The sequence below is a fragment of the Temnothorax nylanderi genome, unplaced genomic scaffold, assembly GCF_030848795.1.
Source record: "Temnothorax nylanderi isolate EJ_2023f unplaced genomic scaffold, tnyl_v1.0 TNYL_tig0223_pilon, whole genome shotgun sequence".
Taxonomy (NCBI): Eukaryota; Metazoa; Arthropoda; class Insecta; order Hymenoptera; family Formicidae; genus Temnothorax; species Temnothorax nylanderi.
The window spans coordinates 91,975-110,110 of NW_027249285.1; the positions used below are offsets into that span (position 1 = coordinate 91,975).

General features: G+C 44.3%; 2 protein-coding genes across 4 annotated transcripts; one reads left to right on the plus strand and one right to left on the minus strand.

Moving 5' to 3' along the window:
• The first annotated feature begins 5 nt into the window (after positions 1–5).
• Smyda-5 (SET and MYND domain containing, arthropod-specific, member 5) lies at positions 6–4,167 on the plus strand. Of its 2 annotated transcripts, none has more exons than XM_071717739.1 (5): positions 6–1,392; positions 1,501–2,021; positions 2,226–2,603; positions 2,966–3,301; positions 3,518–4,167. In XM_071717739.1, exons 2-5 carry the CDS (start codon positions 1,597–1,599, stop codon positions 3,822–3,824), a joined length of 1,446 nt encoding a protein of 481 aa, XP_071573840.1. In that variant the 5' UTR covers positions 6–1,392; positions 1,501–1,596; the 3' UTR covers positions 3,825–4,167. The 2 variants fall into 2 exon arrangements, with proteins under 2 accessions (XP_071573840.1, XP_071573841.1); XM_071717740.1 differs by having other exon boundaries at positions 1,533–2,021.
• On the minus strand, positions 3,966–12,753 carry Nord (neuron derived neurotrophic factor nord). 2 transcript variants are annotated; one of them, XM_071717738.1, is made up of 7 exons: positions 12,376–12,753; positions 8,428–8,549; positions 7,482–7,776; positions 6,765–7,026; positions 5,967–6,200; positions 5,626–5,781; positions 3,966–5,306 (listed from the first exon to the last, which is right to left on the minus strand). In XM_071717738.1, the coding sequence occupies exons 1-7, from the start codon at positions 12,642–12,644 to the stop codon at positions 4,938–4,940; spliced, it is 1,707 nt and encodes a 568-aa protein (XP_071573839.1). In that variant the 5' UTR covers positions 12,645–12,753; the 3' UTR covers positions 3,966–4,937. The 2 variants fall into 2 exon arrangements, with proteins under 2 accessions (XP_071573839.1, XP_071573837.1); XM_071717736.1 differs by having other exon boundaries at positions 8,419–8,549.
• Between the last annotated feature and the right edge of the window lie 5,383 nt (positions 12,754–18,136).

An 18,136-nucleotide genomic window follows, 5' to 3' on the forward strand; every position in this document is an offset into this window, starting at 1 on the left:
TGGCTTTATTTCCTCTATTAGAAAAAATTCAAAAATATAAGACATATATCGGATCTAAAAACGTTCCATCGCGAAATATAATTACTAGTGTTGATCTGCCATATGCAGTGTTTGCCTTAAATGATTTCAAAATCATCAAAAGATAAGATAAAAATTCGTAAATTTATCATATGTGAGATGATTTTGCTTTTAATTAATCTAGATGAGAGATAAGATGATTATTGCGATTTATCTAAATAATTTTTTAAACACACAAATATTTATAAAATTATAAAAATTTATAAAAATAATTATAAAAGGGATATTAAAATAGTACTCGTAATTTTAAATTTTTATTTCTCAAAAATAAATTTTTTTAATGTTTTGTATTTCTAAGATGAAGATGAATGTACTTTGTATATTTTTCATTTAGATTTCTAATTATCAATTTATTTTTTATTTAAATTTTGCAATGGTAACTATTGTAGTCGATGTAATGGTGTTGGATGAACGATATATGATTGGATGTAGTGTGAGATGGGATGTCGATAAAAGGGCAATGAGTATTGTTGAATTTGTTTATATATTTAATCGGCGCAGCCAGACGCTCGCGAGAAAGCGCGTTTGCCCGCGCGCGGCTAAAGCCCCTTGCACAATGCCAGGCAACAGGCAATAGGAACAGGGAATAGAAATCAGAAATCATGTATAAATGCAGAATAAACAGTGACACAGGCAATAGACACAGAGTTTCCATCATGTTGGAAATTCTGTGCCTATTGCCTGTTGCCAACCAATCATAGTATTCGAATTTTTTAGGTTGTAATTAACGATTTTTTGGTTATTTCCTGTTCCTATTGCCTGTTGCCTGGCATTGTGCAAGGGGCTTAATTAATGCGGTGCCGGACTGCCATCTTGGTAGGGCCACCACAAGATAAAGATAAAGATAATTCCATTTCTTCGTGGATGATATAGATAATTATATCTAGATACAGGCAAATTCCTAATCATATGTATGTAAGATTGTTCTACATTTTATGTAATTTAGGCAATTTTAAGATTAGATTCAGACGTAGGACTATAAATTCCATAAATTTGTTGGATGTGCTGGCATGCTCACTAGCACGTACGATCCATGTGTGCGTCAGTAGAAAAATCTTCATTCCCTTCATTTTACGTACGAAAATAGTAGCATGGCCGTCCGACCTATAATTAAACGTGGCCGCCGCGTTAGCAAATGTCGGTTTGTTCAGTATAATAAAGTTAGCGGCCGATGAACGATGTTCTCGCAATAAGTCTGACCTAGTTATATCGCCAGGGAGAATTAAATAAACTTAATAAAATGTAATAAACATACCATTTTGATTGTGCGTCTGATGTTACTTCATTTTCGGCTGCCGAATCAATTAATGTACCGTAAGTATGAAATACATTACATAAAGTTTGAGGGAAGAACTTTTTGATGGTGTAAAAGTACAATGCTAAACTTTCAATTCGCACTTACTCAGCTCGTTCTCCTCGCAGCTAAATTAATTAAATTAATGGTCGGACTTCAGAGACCTAGGTAAGTGATCAAAGTTTAAATCCGATTTCGGCGATGATCTTGGAAATTAATTGATCATGGAGAGTGCTCCGAAGTACGGTGCGTGCCCGGTGTGCGGCGAAAACGCCACGTTGAAGTGCGGCAGCTGCAAACGGGAATTTTACTGCGACAAGTCGCACCAATCTCAAGACTGGCCGCGTCATAAGTCCACGTGTGGCGGTTGGGAGATAGGTCGCGACCCTGCACTCGGACGGCATTTGCTGGCGACCAGGGACTTGGCGCCGGCAGACGTGATCCTCTCGGAGGTGCCTTTGGTCTGGGGACCATTGACTCACGCGAATCAACGGGTCTGCGTCGGTTGCGGTAAACGGTGCGACGACGTCGACGCGAGATGCGGCGGGTGTTGCTGGCCGGTGTGCAGACCCGATTGCGGAGGATTGTCCGATAAGAAGAGGCACCAGCTCGAGTGCGCTTTCCTTGCGCGCGCTAGCATTGTTCCCAGGTACCTCTATCCGGCGCAAGTTGGATAGTAATAAAGTATCCACCTTGAGATACCATTAAATTAGTGAGATATTTAACAAAGGGAGAGGAGAATTTGTTTAATCGCGACTTGAGTCGTACCTACATCCGGAAAGTTAATTGTCTAAAAATGTTTCTAAAGAAGCAGTTTTTCGTTCGCGTCATTAATTTCGCGCTACGCCCGCAGATGTGAGGTGCTTCTGGTGATTCGTATACTGATATTGTGGCGCACGAAATCGCGACGTTGGACGTCTTTGGCCAAACTGCAGAATCACGTGGAGTCGCGTGGACCCGGCACGGAGGCTCACGATGAGGTGTTGAGTGTGAGCCAGCATCTCGGGCCACTTTTATCGATGGCGTCTGATTGCAAAGACATTCTGCCGATTATTTGTGGCCTGATCGACGTGAACGCGTTGGAGACCGCGCCGCCGGAAGGCTCGGTGGCGATTTACGAGAACGCGTCTCTTCTAGAGCACTGCTGCATCGCGAACACGCGACACAGCTTTCGCGTCGACGACAAAGGCAGGCCGCGGATTACCGTATACGCGGTCACGTCAATTAAAAAGTACGTATGTAGCTTCATTTATCTCTCTTATAAAAAAATTATTCATCTATCTTGTGAGAGATCTATTGTCGCTAAATAAAAAAAAAGAATATTCTTAATTTAAAAATATCTTTAGTTTTGACGTGAAAATCTTGAAATAAGATTATATCGCGTTAAACGAAGAAAACTTGCTAGAGTGAAGTCATTTTATATAGTTCAAGAAAAAAAGTTGAAATAAAAAGTTAAAATTCTTAACTCTATAAGAAGATCATATATTGTTCAGTATGTACAAAACAATGAACGCGTTAATTTGAGTATACATATAAGTTTTGATTTGTCACTTCTTTTTTTTCTGTGTACGCATTTGCAATTGATATTTTCAGGGGAGAACACTTGAGCACCATGTACACGCACGCGCTTTGGTCCACCAGGGCCAGGAGGGAGCATCTCCTTGCCACGAAATACTTCGCTTGTCGATGCAAGCGTTGCGCCGATCCCACGGAATTGGGCACGCATTTAGGCACCTTGAATTGTCCCTGCAAAAACGGACTCATGTTGCCAAACGATCCCCTAAACCTGAATACCGATTGGTCCTGTGACGCGTGTCCGGGAATAGTGACGTCCACGGAGGTCGCGGAGTTGATGGATAGACTGGAGCAAGAAGTCACGGAGGTCATGAAGCAGGCGACCGAACACACCTTATCTGATCTTCTTTCACGGTAGAGCCTTGTGCCTCTTTCTCCGATCCTGTCCACGACGACTTTATTTACATTAATTCCTAATTGATGATACATTGTTGAGTAGGAAGTCTAGTTTGTATGTAATTTGCATGTTACTTCGTGTTCGCTGAGAACAATGTTAAATATTAGACAGTCGCGATGAACGTTCATATTTTCTGCGCTATTACTTGGGAACTCAACAAATCGTCCGTTTAGGCTTACGGTGCTGCTGCATCCTGGTCATCAGCATTGCATATCCGTCAGCCACTCACTGATGCAGCTGCTACCGGCGACCGATCCACGGAAATCGGAATTATGTAAGCGCGTCATGGACACGGTAAGTCGATTGGATCCGTACGGCGCTCGTTTGGCGCTTTACACGGCGGTCACCCTGCGGGAGCTCGCGACATGTCCCGGCGAGGATAAGCGAGCCCATCTCGCCAGAGCGGCTTCGTTGCTGAAAGCGGAACCGCCGAATTCGCCCGGTGAAAGGCTCCTCAGACTCATCGAAGTGGAACTTTGATCTTAGCCCGTCGTGACACGTAACAGTAGCTATATATTTTTGTTATTATACAAGTCGATATGTAAAACAGGGAAGGACCTCTAGAGTTCTTACTTACAAATGAGAAAGTACACGCCAGACTCGCCAATGAACACCAATTACTTGTTTGTCTGTCTAAATTTTTGTTTATTTGTTTTTTTTTTCGATTTCATGTGTAATCTCTATTCGTAACTACAGATGGCCGTAAAAATGGCAAAATTATTGTACTTATTTAGGGTGAGAGGAGTACGTATAAAAAAACTTATAACTATATGAAGAATGTATACACATACATGTTATACAAATATCAAAATACGTTGATGTACGTTTGTTGTCGATCCGCATTTACCACGGATGTCGCGCGCGCGCGCGCGCGCGCGCGCGTGTGTGTGTGTGTGTGTGTGTATGTGTGTGTGTGTGTGTGTACTTGTATGGTTGTACGTGTCGTAAAATCTAGACTAGATGACTGTGCCTCTGCGACTGAACGTAATCCTTAAATCCGGAAATAACTTCTCGTTGCGCTTTTATTGTTTTCACATCGATTCGCGCACAGTGTCGACGCGATTGGTTGGCAAGTAAACTTAATAGCGAGATAAAATAGTTCACATGCGAAAATAAAACGGGAGTTATTTATCGAGTCCAATAAGATCCAATAGATAATCACCGTTTATACTTACCTGAATAAAATTTTAAAACACAGCGAAAATTTATATAAAATATTAATATCAATTTGCGTGTACCTACTTCAATAGATTTCTAAAACTCGCGTCATTGTCGCGATAGATATACGGATTTTGCACGTCTGATCCTCGAAACCTCGTAGATCGTTTCTTTCCCGGTATGCAAGGTGTTCGAAAAGTTTCTTAAGTGACAATGAAAACACCATATTTTTGAGTTTACAAGTCTATGTGCCCTTTTTCCATCAATGGCCTCAATTACATGAAAAGTCACGACATCCATATATCACTTGAGAAACTTTTCGAACAACGCTCGTACATTATTTGATGAGAAGACAGGTGGGTCTATATAGGAGTCACCAACGGTGCCCCTATCGTCGCGTCGGTCTTACAGTTCGCTTAATAGGAATCATACGGATTACGTTACGCAGGAACGTCGTGTGCGCACACCTAGCAGCGGGTAGGACAAGGACTGGCCGTTCATCTGCGCCGTGATCTGCAAGAGGTAAGCCTTGCCGGGCTGCAGCCTCCTCAGAGTGAACGGCAGCGCCCGATCGTTCGGTGGGTTACGCTTCTCCTCGCAAACCTCGAACGTGTATTCGGACCGCCTACGCCGATGGAGCCCGCACTGATCCGGCACGGTCGTGACACTCGCCAAGGACGACGAACTCCGCAGTTCCTTCACCAGGATGCAGTATTTCGCGGCGCCGGCCGGCTCCACGCCTATCGTCACTTCGTGGCATGTCCTAAGGGATCGGTACTCCCGCGGCGGGTTCTTGGACGGTATCTGCGCCAAAAAGTGCGACGTCCAATTCACTTCTCGAACAAGACAAAGCTCTGGTTAATCGGAATTTATTATCGACGACGGGAGAGCCAATCGATGATGATTTTACGCGACTACGGGTGCTATATTCTTGTAAATTCTCAAAGAATGTTAGTATGGTATAACTAGATGTGAGTTTATCTATATTTCTCCTTACTATGAGGAAGTGTCAGAAGATAGAATAGAGTGTAACGGAATCTCTCGCGGTAGTTGTATGAAGGAAATATATATTAGTTTGCACAAAGTCCGACACACACACACACACACACACACACACACATACTTGCGGATAAATGGTGGACGATTCCTGCGTAGCGAGGACTTTTATGGTGGATACTCGAACTAGCTCCTGCGGTGTGGTCGATATACGCAGGGTGTACGTCTTACCGGTGGGTAGAGGAGGTACGCGCAACGAGGCGTATCCGACCACCTCTTTTTCCTGCTGATCACACGAGACACGTTTTACATGCATATACGTGTATCGACGCTGTCACGAAAGCCGTATTCCGATTAATGACAGGACGGCCGGTGGCTTTGCGATAGCGTCAATTGTTAATAGACTCTTTCGTGAATTTGCGGTCGGCACGCATCCGATCGCTTTTCTGTAAATACTCGATGTTTTACCCGCAGTATTCCTTGTCCGCTTAATTTCGCCTTCACGATGCCTCCACCGCAGGGAAGTATGTGAAAGGTGCTCGAGGTGTTGTCCGGCGGACGATAACGGAAATTGACGAAACCGTCGGTCTTCCGCAGATTGGCCGTGGTGTAACGACCGGTACGCAACGTCAGCTCCGGCGTCTGCTTGAACCTGATAGCGTCGGTGGCGACCCGATTGGAGACGTTGTTCCGCGTGTTCACCTGTTGAATCAGCGTCGGTCATTTCGATAGTTTAACAACAAGCAAATTCACGAGGTATTCAGCGTAGCACAGCTGAATCTGTAATTTGTAATGAAACACGTAAATAAACATATCGCGCAAGAGAGTTACAGAAATTGTATGCAGTTATGTAATAAGAAACCAAGCGCCATTTCCGTGATTTTTAGTTCTCCTATTGTAAAGTGATACTTCGTGGACAGAAAATTTTCTAATAAAACATATGGAAGTGTATTTAGGATTATAATTCGGTCATTATATTTCGGATAACATTGACGCAGAATTTTATTTCTAATGTTTCGCGAAATTTGTTCTAGCGGAAAAGTAAAGGTTTCGGAGTTGGCTCCGCATTGCAGAAACTGCCTCCAATTAATAATCTTTATACGCTCTGTGTACAAGACTGTGTATGCGATTCTCGCGTGAAGATGAACACGGCGCAAAAACTAAACGGAAGAGCGTCTATCAGCCTTCTTTTTAAACTGAGCGTATGATCCGTGCGGTTTTACGAGCGATCGATTCGATTAACGTGTGACGAGAGAGATGACCGACCACGTATAGGGTAAAGTTGTACGTAGTGTCGTATCTCATCCTGTGAAGCGTCAGCTTGGTCTGCCGCACGCAGTGCAGACCTTCCGGTACGTCCCGATGATGGTGCTCCTTCGGGGAAGAGCCGGTTCTCGCCGACGAGTGCGAGAACGTTCTGCCCGGCGCAGCTTTCAGAACGTTCTGCGCGGCGCAGAGCGTCGATGGGTGCGGCTGCGTACCCGAAGTGACAGCTAAACAGTAGTTGGAGAGGTGAGGATCCACATGACTGGAAAAACAAACGTTCCATTTTGAAATTGCGACTCCAACGAAATCGACGTAGACGCGCATTAACGCGCGGGCCTCGTGTTACGTTCGTGTGCGCAATAACAGACCTCGGAAAGAAGAGAATTACGGCAATATCGCGTAAAAGTCCACAGATGACGATCGTGCTAAGAATAGATTTCGCGTTCCCGATAATTCGATTTATATCGCTTCTAGGGAAATTTTTCCCTTGGCAGTAAAGTCGCGCCAACTCGTTCGCGTCATGATCCTGATCCTGAAGCTACTCGCGAAATGCTTAGCAAATTACTGTATTTGCATCAACATATTCAAACATACTCGAGAAAAGCCTGATTCCAAACTTGTAGAAAGCAGTTTACTTCAAAAGACAAATCGTCTTCTAATACATCCCATACGTTCGGAATGCAAAGCGAGCGTAAGACGCGGTAAACGCAGCGATACCTTTTGCCCCAGGATATCGTCAGCCGGCGTTTGCTTCGTCGCTGTTGAAATCTCAGCGTACGATGGCGATGTTCCTTTCCGTTCGCATATATGCCCGACACGTGATCCAGGGCGCTGGAGGTCGCATACAGAAGCACCGTGCCGGGCGACCGTTCCGCGGGCTCCGTGGACTTGATCTCGAACCAGTAGAGACCGGACCGCGTCTTTGGTATCGTGAAATTTTGGTCCTCCGCGCCCTCGTACGTGAAGAGAGGAGATCCCGGCTTCAGGGTCTTCACAGGCCAACGCGTTTGCGCTAAATTGATTCGGAAATCATTCTAGCGACTTGACAACTCGAGGGATACCCCGATCACCCTTCGTCACACTCGAGGTGACTCCAAATATTATTTTGTTAAGTATATCACGTTTCTTTTTCTCGATCGCGCCTTCTAATCGTCAATCTTCAAGTTATACATTAATCTTCAACAACTTAGTATCGAGATAGTTATAAATACATTGTAAATATAGCAGAAATATAGGAAAAATACAAAAAGAAAGGCCGATTATTATTATTGACATAAAATGGAAAGTAAATAAATAGTAACTTTTTATTCCTAGCATCAAATTATACTCAATTTGAATAATTTTTAACCATTCCCATACATCGTTTCTACTCAATATGGCGTTAATTTAGTAATGTTAATTTAACTAAACCAATGGAATTAAAATAATACTGTTTTGTACTAAAATAAATTAAAATTAAAATTTGGACACACATATGGTAATTAAAAATAACAAAATGTTATTTAACTTAAGGTATTGGTTTAAATTTCATCCTTTAATATTTAGCAGGATCGAATTGTAAATTGCGTTAAGAATCAAAGCGTTTAAATCACTCGCATTGACAAGACGGTAAAACCGCATCTTTCTGTTAAGAGTTGAGCAGAATTTCACATACACTTTTTACCTTCTGCTTCCTGATCGTTTTCGGGCGGCTCTACGTAACTGACCGTCCAGAATATCGGGCCGCTGCACGGGCTAACGAGTAACGTGAGAGGCGGGCCTTCCCGTGGGCTCAGGTAATAGAACCTGCAAGAATTTCATCTGCATCCAGTTTGATATTGGTGCTCGCGGCACGTCGAACGTACGCAAACGAATAAAAATGCGTATTCGATTTCAAATGTCTTCATTGACCACCCTACGGTCGAGGAAATCGTTTCCTGTACTGATCGATAGCGATTTCGTTCCGTTTTCGACGGTTTCCCCGCATCGTCGAGCGCACTGTCGCAAAAATCACCGCCGCGCCTGTCGACTTAACCCGGCGCGCGAGCATCGCTTCGCAAGCCCCTCGTTAACATAATCGGCGTGGATCGGCAATGTTAATCCGCTGGAGAACACCGCGCCGCGCGGCGGATGTTGCATATCGTAATTGAAATAATTACCCGGTAGTCGCCGCAATCTCGTAGTCACGCAATACGCATACGTGTGCTACGCACGCATACATATATAACCACTGGATTCCACCGTCGTTATATTTAGTCACAATGTTGATCGGTTCGATACAATTCTTTTTTTTTCTCCTCCTTATCCCCCTGTCTCCTTCGCTTTCTTTCTTCTTTTCGAAAATTACACTGGTTAACTTTACGCCTCGACGATGCTGCTCATCCTATACCGCCCCCGCTCTTCTTCGTGCCCTTCCTCACGCCGTTGGGGGCACTCTTTTTTCCTCTATTTTGCGTCGATGTCTACAACGCGCGCGGCTCAACCCGTTAGCTTCCGAGCGTCACCGTCACCGCCGCCGCCGCCGCCGCCACCGCCGCCACCGCCGCCACCGCCGCCACCGCCGCCACCGCCGCCACCGCCGCCACCGCCACCGCCACCGCCACCGCCACCGCCACCGTCGTCGTCGTCGTCGTCGTCGTCGTCGTCGTCGTCGTTTGCAAGAAACGTCGAGACGCCGCCGTCGGTGCAGCCGCCACACGTGCTCCTCTCGTTCGCGTCTGGCGCTGAGACAGCTATTGTAAAATTAGCGTCGGGGCACAATGCCGGCGTCGCGGCGTCTGGGGTCGCGCAGCCACGACCCCCGTGGTCTAAATCCGGCATCCGTGAAGTCATCCTGAACACGAAGAAGAGAAAGAGAGAGAGAGAAGGGGGCGGGGGGAGGGAGGCAGAGACGAGGAGAACCCCGAATTGATTCTGTTAGACGGTCTGTTCTCTCCCTCTCTTTTGTCGCGAGTCTGGCGCAAGTTTCGTGGAAAGTCGCGACCGAGATAGGTAGGCAGGGCGCTTTTACGCGGCGCGTGGCATCACTCGTCCTCTTCATCCTGGCGCGCGATCCGCGAGGGGAGCGACCCTGCGGAAGGTGCTACTGGACGCGCCGCGAGAAAGATGGTAACGTCGATACGGACGGTGGAGTCCAAAGGGTGGTTTTAGATTACGCGTTTTAATTTCCCGATTATTAAGTCATAGTATAAAGAAAACCTCTAATGGCAGAGTGACAGATAATTTTGTCAATTTCGAGTTCTTAATTAAAATATCGAAGTACAGATTGTAAGCGATTGAAAACAAAGCTCAAAAGAGAAAAAGGCTTGAAGTATTCCAAACTTAATACTTTCAAAAATCGTCTAGTAATATTTGCAAGTAGACAAGAGAGAGAAGATTGACTTCGGAATTTCTACTTCCGACAGACGGATGTAAAAACATCATTTAACAATAGGATTCGGAGCTCGTGTGGTATCAGCGACGAAAGAAGTGTCATGGCCTTTGCGTAGCAGGCGTGAAGACATCCGAGGTACGAGGAAGTAGAATAATCTATTAATGATTATCACGCTCGAAATTCGACAGATGTAATTTTGCTACATTGTCGGGAGAAAATTGTTATGCAAATGCTCACTAAATAATCGTAATTTACGTTCTAAGCATTACGAAATTTTACGATTTTTTCGAAACGAGACGCACGAGCATTCATTGCCCTCCTTAAACCTCTGTCTCGGTTGGAGGCCGACTTTACAGGAGATGTTACCGCGCGTTATTCTGCACAAATCTTTGATTTTATACGATCGTGATACGTCAAGGCTCTTCAACGGGGCGAACGTACCAAATCGAATCGAAAACGCCGTGTCCCATTGTCTTTTATAGTACGTTCTCGGTTTGCAAGGATTTCTCTTGTAAGCGGTAAGTCAGGTATATAAATATCTGCTCGCAGCAAAATCGAAAATCTCCCAAGCCGAGAGAGAAGCGTGTAATTCTGTACTTCGACTTCAGTCAGAGTTTCGCGGAAACCATCCGATAGAAGGACTTTATGACGCGTGGCGTCGCGACGGATCGGACCATTAGACACCGGGTGAACATTGTGAGGGTGTAAAGGAGCACGTGGACAATAACGGAGCGACCAAATTTTATCGTCCGTCTCCATCGCGTATGCAACAGTCGGCGGCGCGCAGTCTCCGTTTTCTCTTATCGTCGGGAAACTTGAAGCGACTACCTTGGCCACATAAGCAAATATGTATACGGCGTACCTTCTTTGATGATCACGAGGCTATGAAGCATGATAAATTAAAACAAATAAAAGTGAATCAAGCGAGTCTAACGAGTTATCGGAGTTATTCGCTCCGTTATCCCCCAGTTCGTTTTCCATCTATCGTCTGTCTCATTCGTCGGTTAATTAATAAAGCATTATTGCGAGGAATTTGTCATTTAATAGTCGCGTATTTATCGCAGAAGATAGCTGTACTTAATTTATTTAAAAAAAAAAGAAAAAGTTTCGTTGCACATTACTTTCGGTAAAAGTAGCAACAGCGTGACTTTTACGACGCAACAGGCCTTCATCTGTTCTTCCCGTGTACGTCGACATAACATATCTCGCTATATTCGCTACAAGTGATGAAGCTGTGAACCATCGATATGAGTCGAATGTATCGAATCGACTCATGCCTACGCAAAATGTGCGTCGAATTGCGTGCACAAACGTCTCGTGGTTGACGAAACGCGGCACGGGGTGCGTGACGTTGCTGTAAACGTTCGCGGTGCCGTCGTTGCGCGTATCGAGCAAACAATTTACGCACGTAAAAATAGTTGCTTAAATATTTCTCGCCGACTTGAGGTATACACGTGTACACTCGCGCCGTGCTAAGATTGCGCGCGCTAATTTTGCTGCATTAAAAGAGAAAAAAATTGCTACGCTAGATCTTGTTGCGAACGCGCAATAGTCGTGATAGAAAATTGTTTAAAATGTTCTCGATTTTAAACGTCGATCACTTCTAATCTCTGATTGATAGCTTGAACGCGTCTTAATCGAATCAGAATTAGTTACTAATAATGTTATATTAATAAAATAAATTGGAAAAGTGCTCCAAAACTCGAAATAATTCTTAAGTAAAACTAGAGAAAGAGAGTTTAAACAATTTTAACAAATTCTATCATATTTAAACAACATTCCATACAAGAATATGCGAAATGTTAATAGAGCGAATTTTGAATTAAAAACCGAAAGAATATAGAAGGTAAATTGACGAATTATTTACAGCAATGTTTAAAATTTCATCGATGAGAAATTAATTCCAAGCTAGAGTTCCTTCCCGCGATTTCGGTAAACTTGGTCCTTCCGAAAACACAAGAGATCTATCAGATTTCTAATAGAGATCACGCGTCGTATTCAAGCTAACGATCGATCGAGTATTTCTGCGGATATGATTGTGACCGTGCAGTGTCATAATTATCCGAACTAATCATACCAGCGGTCTCTTCTCGGATAATTAAACGGCGACGAACGAGGAATCGACACCGCGGCCAATGTAACGTAGTGCGGTATCGGACTTTCTCGCTGCCGTCAGACATAAATCTCCCGTCAGACGATGTCACGGGAAAAGAAGCCTCGCGACAACAGTGTAACAAAATAAGTTTATCGAATACTCACTGAGACACGTTGCCGGGTCTGATGGTCGCCGGTATCTGGTACTCGGGGTGCAACACGCCTGTCCGGTTGAACTCCTGGACGCGGGTCGGCCGGTCGGCGCCGAACGGTCTCGGACTGCCGATTGTCCGGTAAAGTTGCTGTTGCTGCGGCTGCGGCTGCGAGCGTTGCTGCAATTGCTGCAACTGCTGCCTGGCGCAAAACGGGCAACCGGTGCAACTGCGGGCGATCGACGCGAGTATCATCAGGACGCCGATCATGATGCACGACATGATGATCGCGTTAAGAGATGGTTCCCGGTCTCTCGTAAGTAATGACGACGACGGCGACGACGACGTCCGTCGTTCAGTAGCGAAGGAGTTCGACTGTGTGCCGAACGAGCGAGCAAACTGCCGTCGCCACCACCGCCACCGCCGCCACCACCGCCGCCGCTGCGGTCTAAGAAACCACGTCGTCGGCGGCCGACGAAACGAAGTAACCCCTCTCGGTTCCTAATCGGACGACTCCCGCGTTCGTCCCCCGTGTTCTGATAGAAACCCTCCTTCTCCCTGTCCTTCACCTTTCTGTCCTCGCGTAAGTCTGTTAGGGCCTTAGCACATAGAAAAACTTAAGCAGTAAAACGTTAGCAGTAAAAAAATCAACAGTTTGGATTTGCTACCGTTTATGTTATGCCTTAAGTTCTTGACTGTGATTGGCTGATTTGCTTACTGCTTAAGTTTTTTGTGTACCATGGCCCTTATCCTTTCGCAGGCTTATGTGCCCATTAATCCGATCCGCAACTTTGCGAGAAATGTTAATAAAAACAATTAACAATCGTCTATCGTTGTTGCAAGTAGCGTCTTCGATTATCGATCGAAGATGCGCGAATTGAACAAATTCCATCTCTTGTTTCTTGTTCTTCACGATTGAATCTATGCCAATCTATGGTGCATTACGAGAATTAAAATATTTAGTCACCGAATTCTGATTCTTATAAAATATTTTTTTATTAAAGCAACTATATATACGCGTTTCCCTTGTATGCGATGGCTTCGAACTTAAAATAAACGTCTTCTTTCGTCTTCCCAGTTTGATTTCTTTTCACGTTTGTCTTTTTAATCTTCGCGAATGCATTACTTCTCCAGGATAATCTTTCCGTCTTCCCAGTTTGATTTCTTTCCACGGTTGACTTTTAATCTTCACGAATACTTTCTCGAGGAGAATAAGATTGATCGTAAACCTCGGGAATAACGCGCGATAACGATATCCAGATCGAGTTTGCGAAATTCGCACCTCCCACCCACATCGGGGCAACATCTTCTCGATGAGAAGGAAGGTGATTGTCGGCTTCTCGTACGGCGGTGGGTATCGGCTGGTTAAGGTAAAACAAGGTGGACGGTGCTAGAGGGGAGCTGGCGAGAGGCGCGGTGCGGCGCAGCGAACGGCCTTCCTGTATCAACGGGGCGCGAGGAAAGAAGGAGCCGATATGACGCGAAGAGATCGTGCATAGAGGGAAGTTATATACGGCACGGCGCGCTGTATCATGGACCAACCATGGGACGATGATGACAGCAGGTCTGGCGAGTGGCAGGCCAATAAATCATGGCCTGCGGTGTGGGAACCTCTGCCTACATGCTACGTGCGTATGGGCGTACGCCATCGGTAAAACCTTTACTCCCGTGCGGGGTAGACCCGATCGCGGGATGTGCCGGTGTTGGCGACCTGACGCCGCGCGTATACGTACACGCGCGCGCCCACCACGTGCTCGCCCTCGCCTCTCGTCCACCGGTCGTCCACGCGCACGTTTGTGTTCGTGCGGGGCATCGTTATGCACACATCGTGTTACATTGTTGCGCTGTGGAAGCCAATTCGCCACGATGAGTGACGGTCCGACTTCATGAAGCCTGGGCCTTTTTTGGCAGTCATTTTTGCGGGCCCGCCGCGCCGCCCGGGCCCGGGCCCGGGCCCGGGCCCGGGTCCGGACCCGCGGGACGCCGCCGTCGCCGCCGCGGCGGCGAAAAGGCGTGCAACGATGGCCGTTTCGTACTCAAACGGTTTGCTTCCAAAAACGGCGTTGATTATCGATTCCGAAATGATAGTGAGAGGAGAGATCTTTCATTTCTCATACGACCAAGGGTTAATAGAGTCAGTGCTCGTTATCCCGAGTTAACGAAATATTGTCTTCGCAAACGCTATTGATTACCGTTCTAAAATACGATGCTAGCTTGCAACATATTTTTTTTGTTGCGATGTGTTTGATAGTAATAATGTTCACTATAACATCCTTTATTCCAATCTCTATTTTTTTAAACTTGAGATTTTTTATTCTTATTTTATTACTTTATGTAAATACTCAAATAAATAATGAAAACCTGATAAAATTGATAAAATAAATCTGAAATATTTTAAAGCAAAATTATTCGAATTTTACCAACAAACTGATAATCCAAGCTGTTTCGTAAATCGATCAGTTTTAGCACTCTTTTTTCTCTCTCTCTCTCTCTCTCTCTCCTCTCCTCTCCTATTTTAAAAGTCTCTAAGATCATGTACACTTTGGTGTTGATTTCTGTGCGCCCAGCAACCTACGATTTTTGTATACCGTTGTCGACTTGGACGAAAGGGAGGCAATTGGACGCTCGTAAAAGGCCCAGATAGAGTCTGCGAAGCTGGCGCCCGTATCCATCGACCGAGTTCTCTCGGCCTCTGCGAGAAAGAGGGGGCGGGGCCCTCGCATAAATTTCCATTGAATGTGCGGCCCTACGCTAGCCCGCTAGTCGATTCAGCGTCAAATAAAAAATACGTTTACGAGCAAAAATGTCGGGCATTACGCCAAAAATACGGTTCTTATAATCGTTATTGTTAAGTACCTCAAAATGTGATACCAAATTATTATACACAGTAGTATCTTCTAACATACAAGTTTGACAAATTTTTTCTCATGATAATAATGTTGCCTTTTAATTCATTAAAATTATTGTAATTTATATGTTGAGATATTGCATATAAAACTAACTGAATAACCGCATAGTAGTTGCTCATAAAATTGTGAAATTAATTTCCCTTTAAACTTTATACCGCAATAAATTTGCAGAATAAAATTTAATGAATGACTTGCGCCTTATATGCTATAATCAGTAAAACTGAAATGACCGCGGATTTTTCAATACGTAGCTAGAGAAAATCAAAGACTACCCCGCAGGTCAGAAAACGGTGAAATGCGAGACTTCTAACCGCAAAACAAAGAACAAAGATCGCAGTGGCTAATGCTGTCGTGCGAAATTTCTAAATTTAACACCGTCTGCAACATTTCGCGTGTGTGTTTTCTAAACTACAGCAAAAATTGACTGATCGATCGAATTTAATGAAATATGGCTTCTCATTTAAAAAAAAAGATTGAATAAATATAATTATTCAAGCATTTATAAAATATATTAACGCATTAATATCTTTATAAAATATATAGATAATTATAGTTTATGAACGCATTTATAAAATATATAATTATAGTTTAGTGCGTATATAAATTTTCGGTATAAACTATATATTACTAAAATTTTATTGAAAAATATATTCTCGCATTATTTACAAGAGTATTCCCCATTCTTCATTGGCTCCTTCGAATAAAAGAGTTGAAAATGCGTTTGTCGGAAGTAACCTACATGAAAAATTTTCCCTTACTTCGAGGCTTGTGTGTGTTATTCGCTTCATCGCTCGATTGGAAGAGCCTCGAATGTCGGCTTCGATGATCCACCTGTTTATCGAGCCTAACTTGCTCGAATAGCTCGCTCCCCCCTTCTCGGTTCCCTTCCTGCTCTCTGCGGCGTGAAGACCTACCCCGCTTTAGGTGTTCCCTACCTCGTAATACCGACTCTGACAGAGGACTCGCCGACACCTTCCAAGTGTTACATGTGTTCAAGGGTGTCGAGCATCGTATATTGACACCCTTAGATCTTATTTAGAATACGTTTGTATGCGTATACGCGCGGCGAACACGTTGGAGTACGAGAATTTAGACAATGGAACGATCTTGTGGTCGAAATAAGGAATAAAATAGGTAATAAATTGCAACTTTTGCGCGACTTTAAATATACAAGATATGACAAGAGCAGATTATATCTAGAAAATCTTAATAGACGTAAGAAAAAAGTAATAAGACCAAACGAGTAGTCCTTTTTTCTAATTCTATCAAAAAACCGTACGTTTAACTCTACTTGCTAGTCAATTAATCTAAGTAGTAGTTATACAGTACATATATTTTTTAACTCAATGCTTATTATACATTTTTAGTACAAATTTAAGTCTTTCTTTCTTATTGCCGATTCTCTTTCGATAAATGTTTCTGCAATACTTATTTTACGCTTTTTGTTAATTACCGTGAGCACTGAACTGTTAAGAGCAACGTCTGCGTTATGCACCGTGATAATTATTGTTTTTGTGGCTCCGAGACAGTGACTCAGTCAGCCTTTTAGAGAACGGTTCTCGTAATATATATAAATGCAATTCTCTCTAATTCATCTGTTTAACTAAGAATAACACGCGAAACATTTCTTTACATCAGAGGAGCATAATTGGGAAAGCATTAGCAAGCGAGGACATAGATACATTTTTCGATCAGAAGAAGTCGCAGGTAAATTCATCAATAGATTTTATCCTCGCGACAGGAAAATAAAAACACTCCCACGCGACGAATTCGAGTGGGCGACTTGGCTTTTCTCCCCGGCCATGTGGAACTGTTTTAAAAATTTGTCGCGGCGACGCGACGGACCACGCGCGCATATTATTCGCGTAATTAAACATTCAATTTAAACCTCGCGCACCGTGGGATATATCCTTCTACAGCGGCCTTGAACGCAATGCGTTCCTCCGTGTGTACGCATGTGTGTGTGTATATGCGCAATGGATTGCGATTAATAATTTCTCGTTGCGACTGATTTTACTTAAGCGGTAGGCCAGATACGGCATGTTTGCCGTCTGCGGGAGCACTTGTCGTATATTGCGCACGGTATGCACGTATTTATAGGTGTCTTCAAAATAGTTCGAGAGCAAAGTGTTGCAAAGACCGTAGAAATTCGAGCGAATACACGCGCGCGTGATATGTCACATCGCTCCCCCCCTCGGCCCGTCCGCTTTCTGCAGGACGTTATTATCCCCGCGTTTCCGTCGGTATCGGCCCCCCCCCCCCCCCCCGATATGTGAAAGTTACCTGGCAACGAATCAATCAGGATTTCCCAACGAGGTTCCGAATCTCTACCGATTGTTGTTTCGCTAATCGCACGGTCGTTTCTAACGAAATTACTGGCTCATGTCGTATGTCTGAACTATATTCATCTATTAACGCAATCTATATTGTGAGTGAAAATAACAAAAATATACACACAGCGATGTGTTCGTCAATGAAACTATTTTATTCCGTTAGGAAACTCGCGTCAAAAATATAATTACCGTTTTAATTAAGTAATAAATAAATGCATAATTCAAAGCTTCTCAATCTTTAATGATAATTCCAAAATGCGGCGCATCTCGATAGGATCGGCGAGACTGTCGCAAGGGCGCATAGTGCACGCTTCGTTTCGGGCAGCGCATCAGTCAAAAGTGGGCCCGATGAAAGTGTGTGTGCGTGCGGCGTGCACGTTTGTGTGAGTGAGCGAGAGAGCGAGGGAGAGAGATTTCGCGCGCGCGCTTATGCTACGTAACAAACGTTAACAATGCATACCGGGACCCGCGCGCCTCCCTCCGGGAATCCCGATCTTTCGGTTCACAACCGACGTATTACTTATTTATTAGG

Coding starts and splice junctions, on each gene's coding strand:
- Nord (XM_071717736.1), bottom strand. CDS start 12,644: ATGTCGTGCATCATGATCGGCGTCCTGATGATACTCGCGTCGATCGCC. Junction 8,550..12,375: donor AGACCCGGCAACGTGTCTCA/GTGAGTATTCGA, acceptor AAATTCTTGCAG/GTTCTATTACCTGAGCCCAC. Junction 5,307..5,625: donor CGTCCACCATTTATCCGCAA/GTATGTGTGTGT, acceptor TTTTTGGCGCAG/ATACCGTCCAAGAACCCGCC.
- Smyda-5 (XM_071717739.1), top strand. CDS start 1,597: ATGGAGAGTGCTCCGAAGTACGGTGCGTGCCCGGTGTGCGGCGAAAAC. Junction 2,022..2,225: donor CGCGCTAGCATTGTTCCCAG/GTACCTCTATCC, acceptor CTACGCCCGCAG/ATGTGAGGTGCTTCTGGTGA. Junction 3,302..3,517: donor TTATCTGATCTTCTTTCACG/GTAGAGCCTTGT, acceptor TCGTCCGTTTAG/GCTTACGGTGCTGCTGCATC.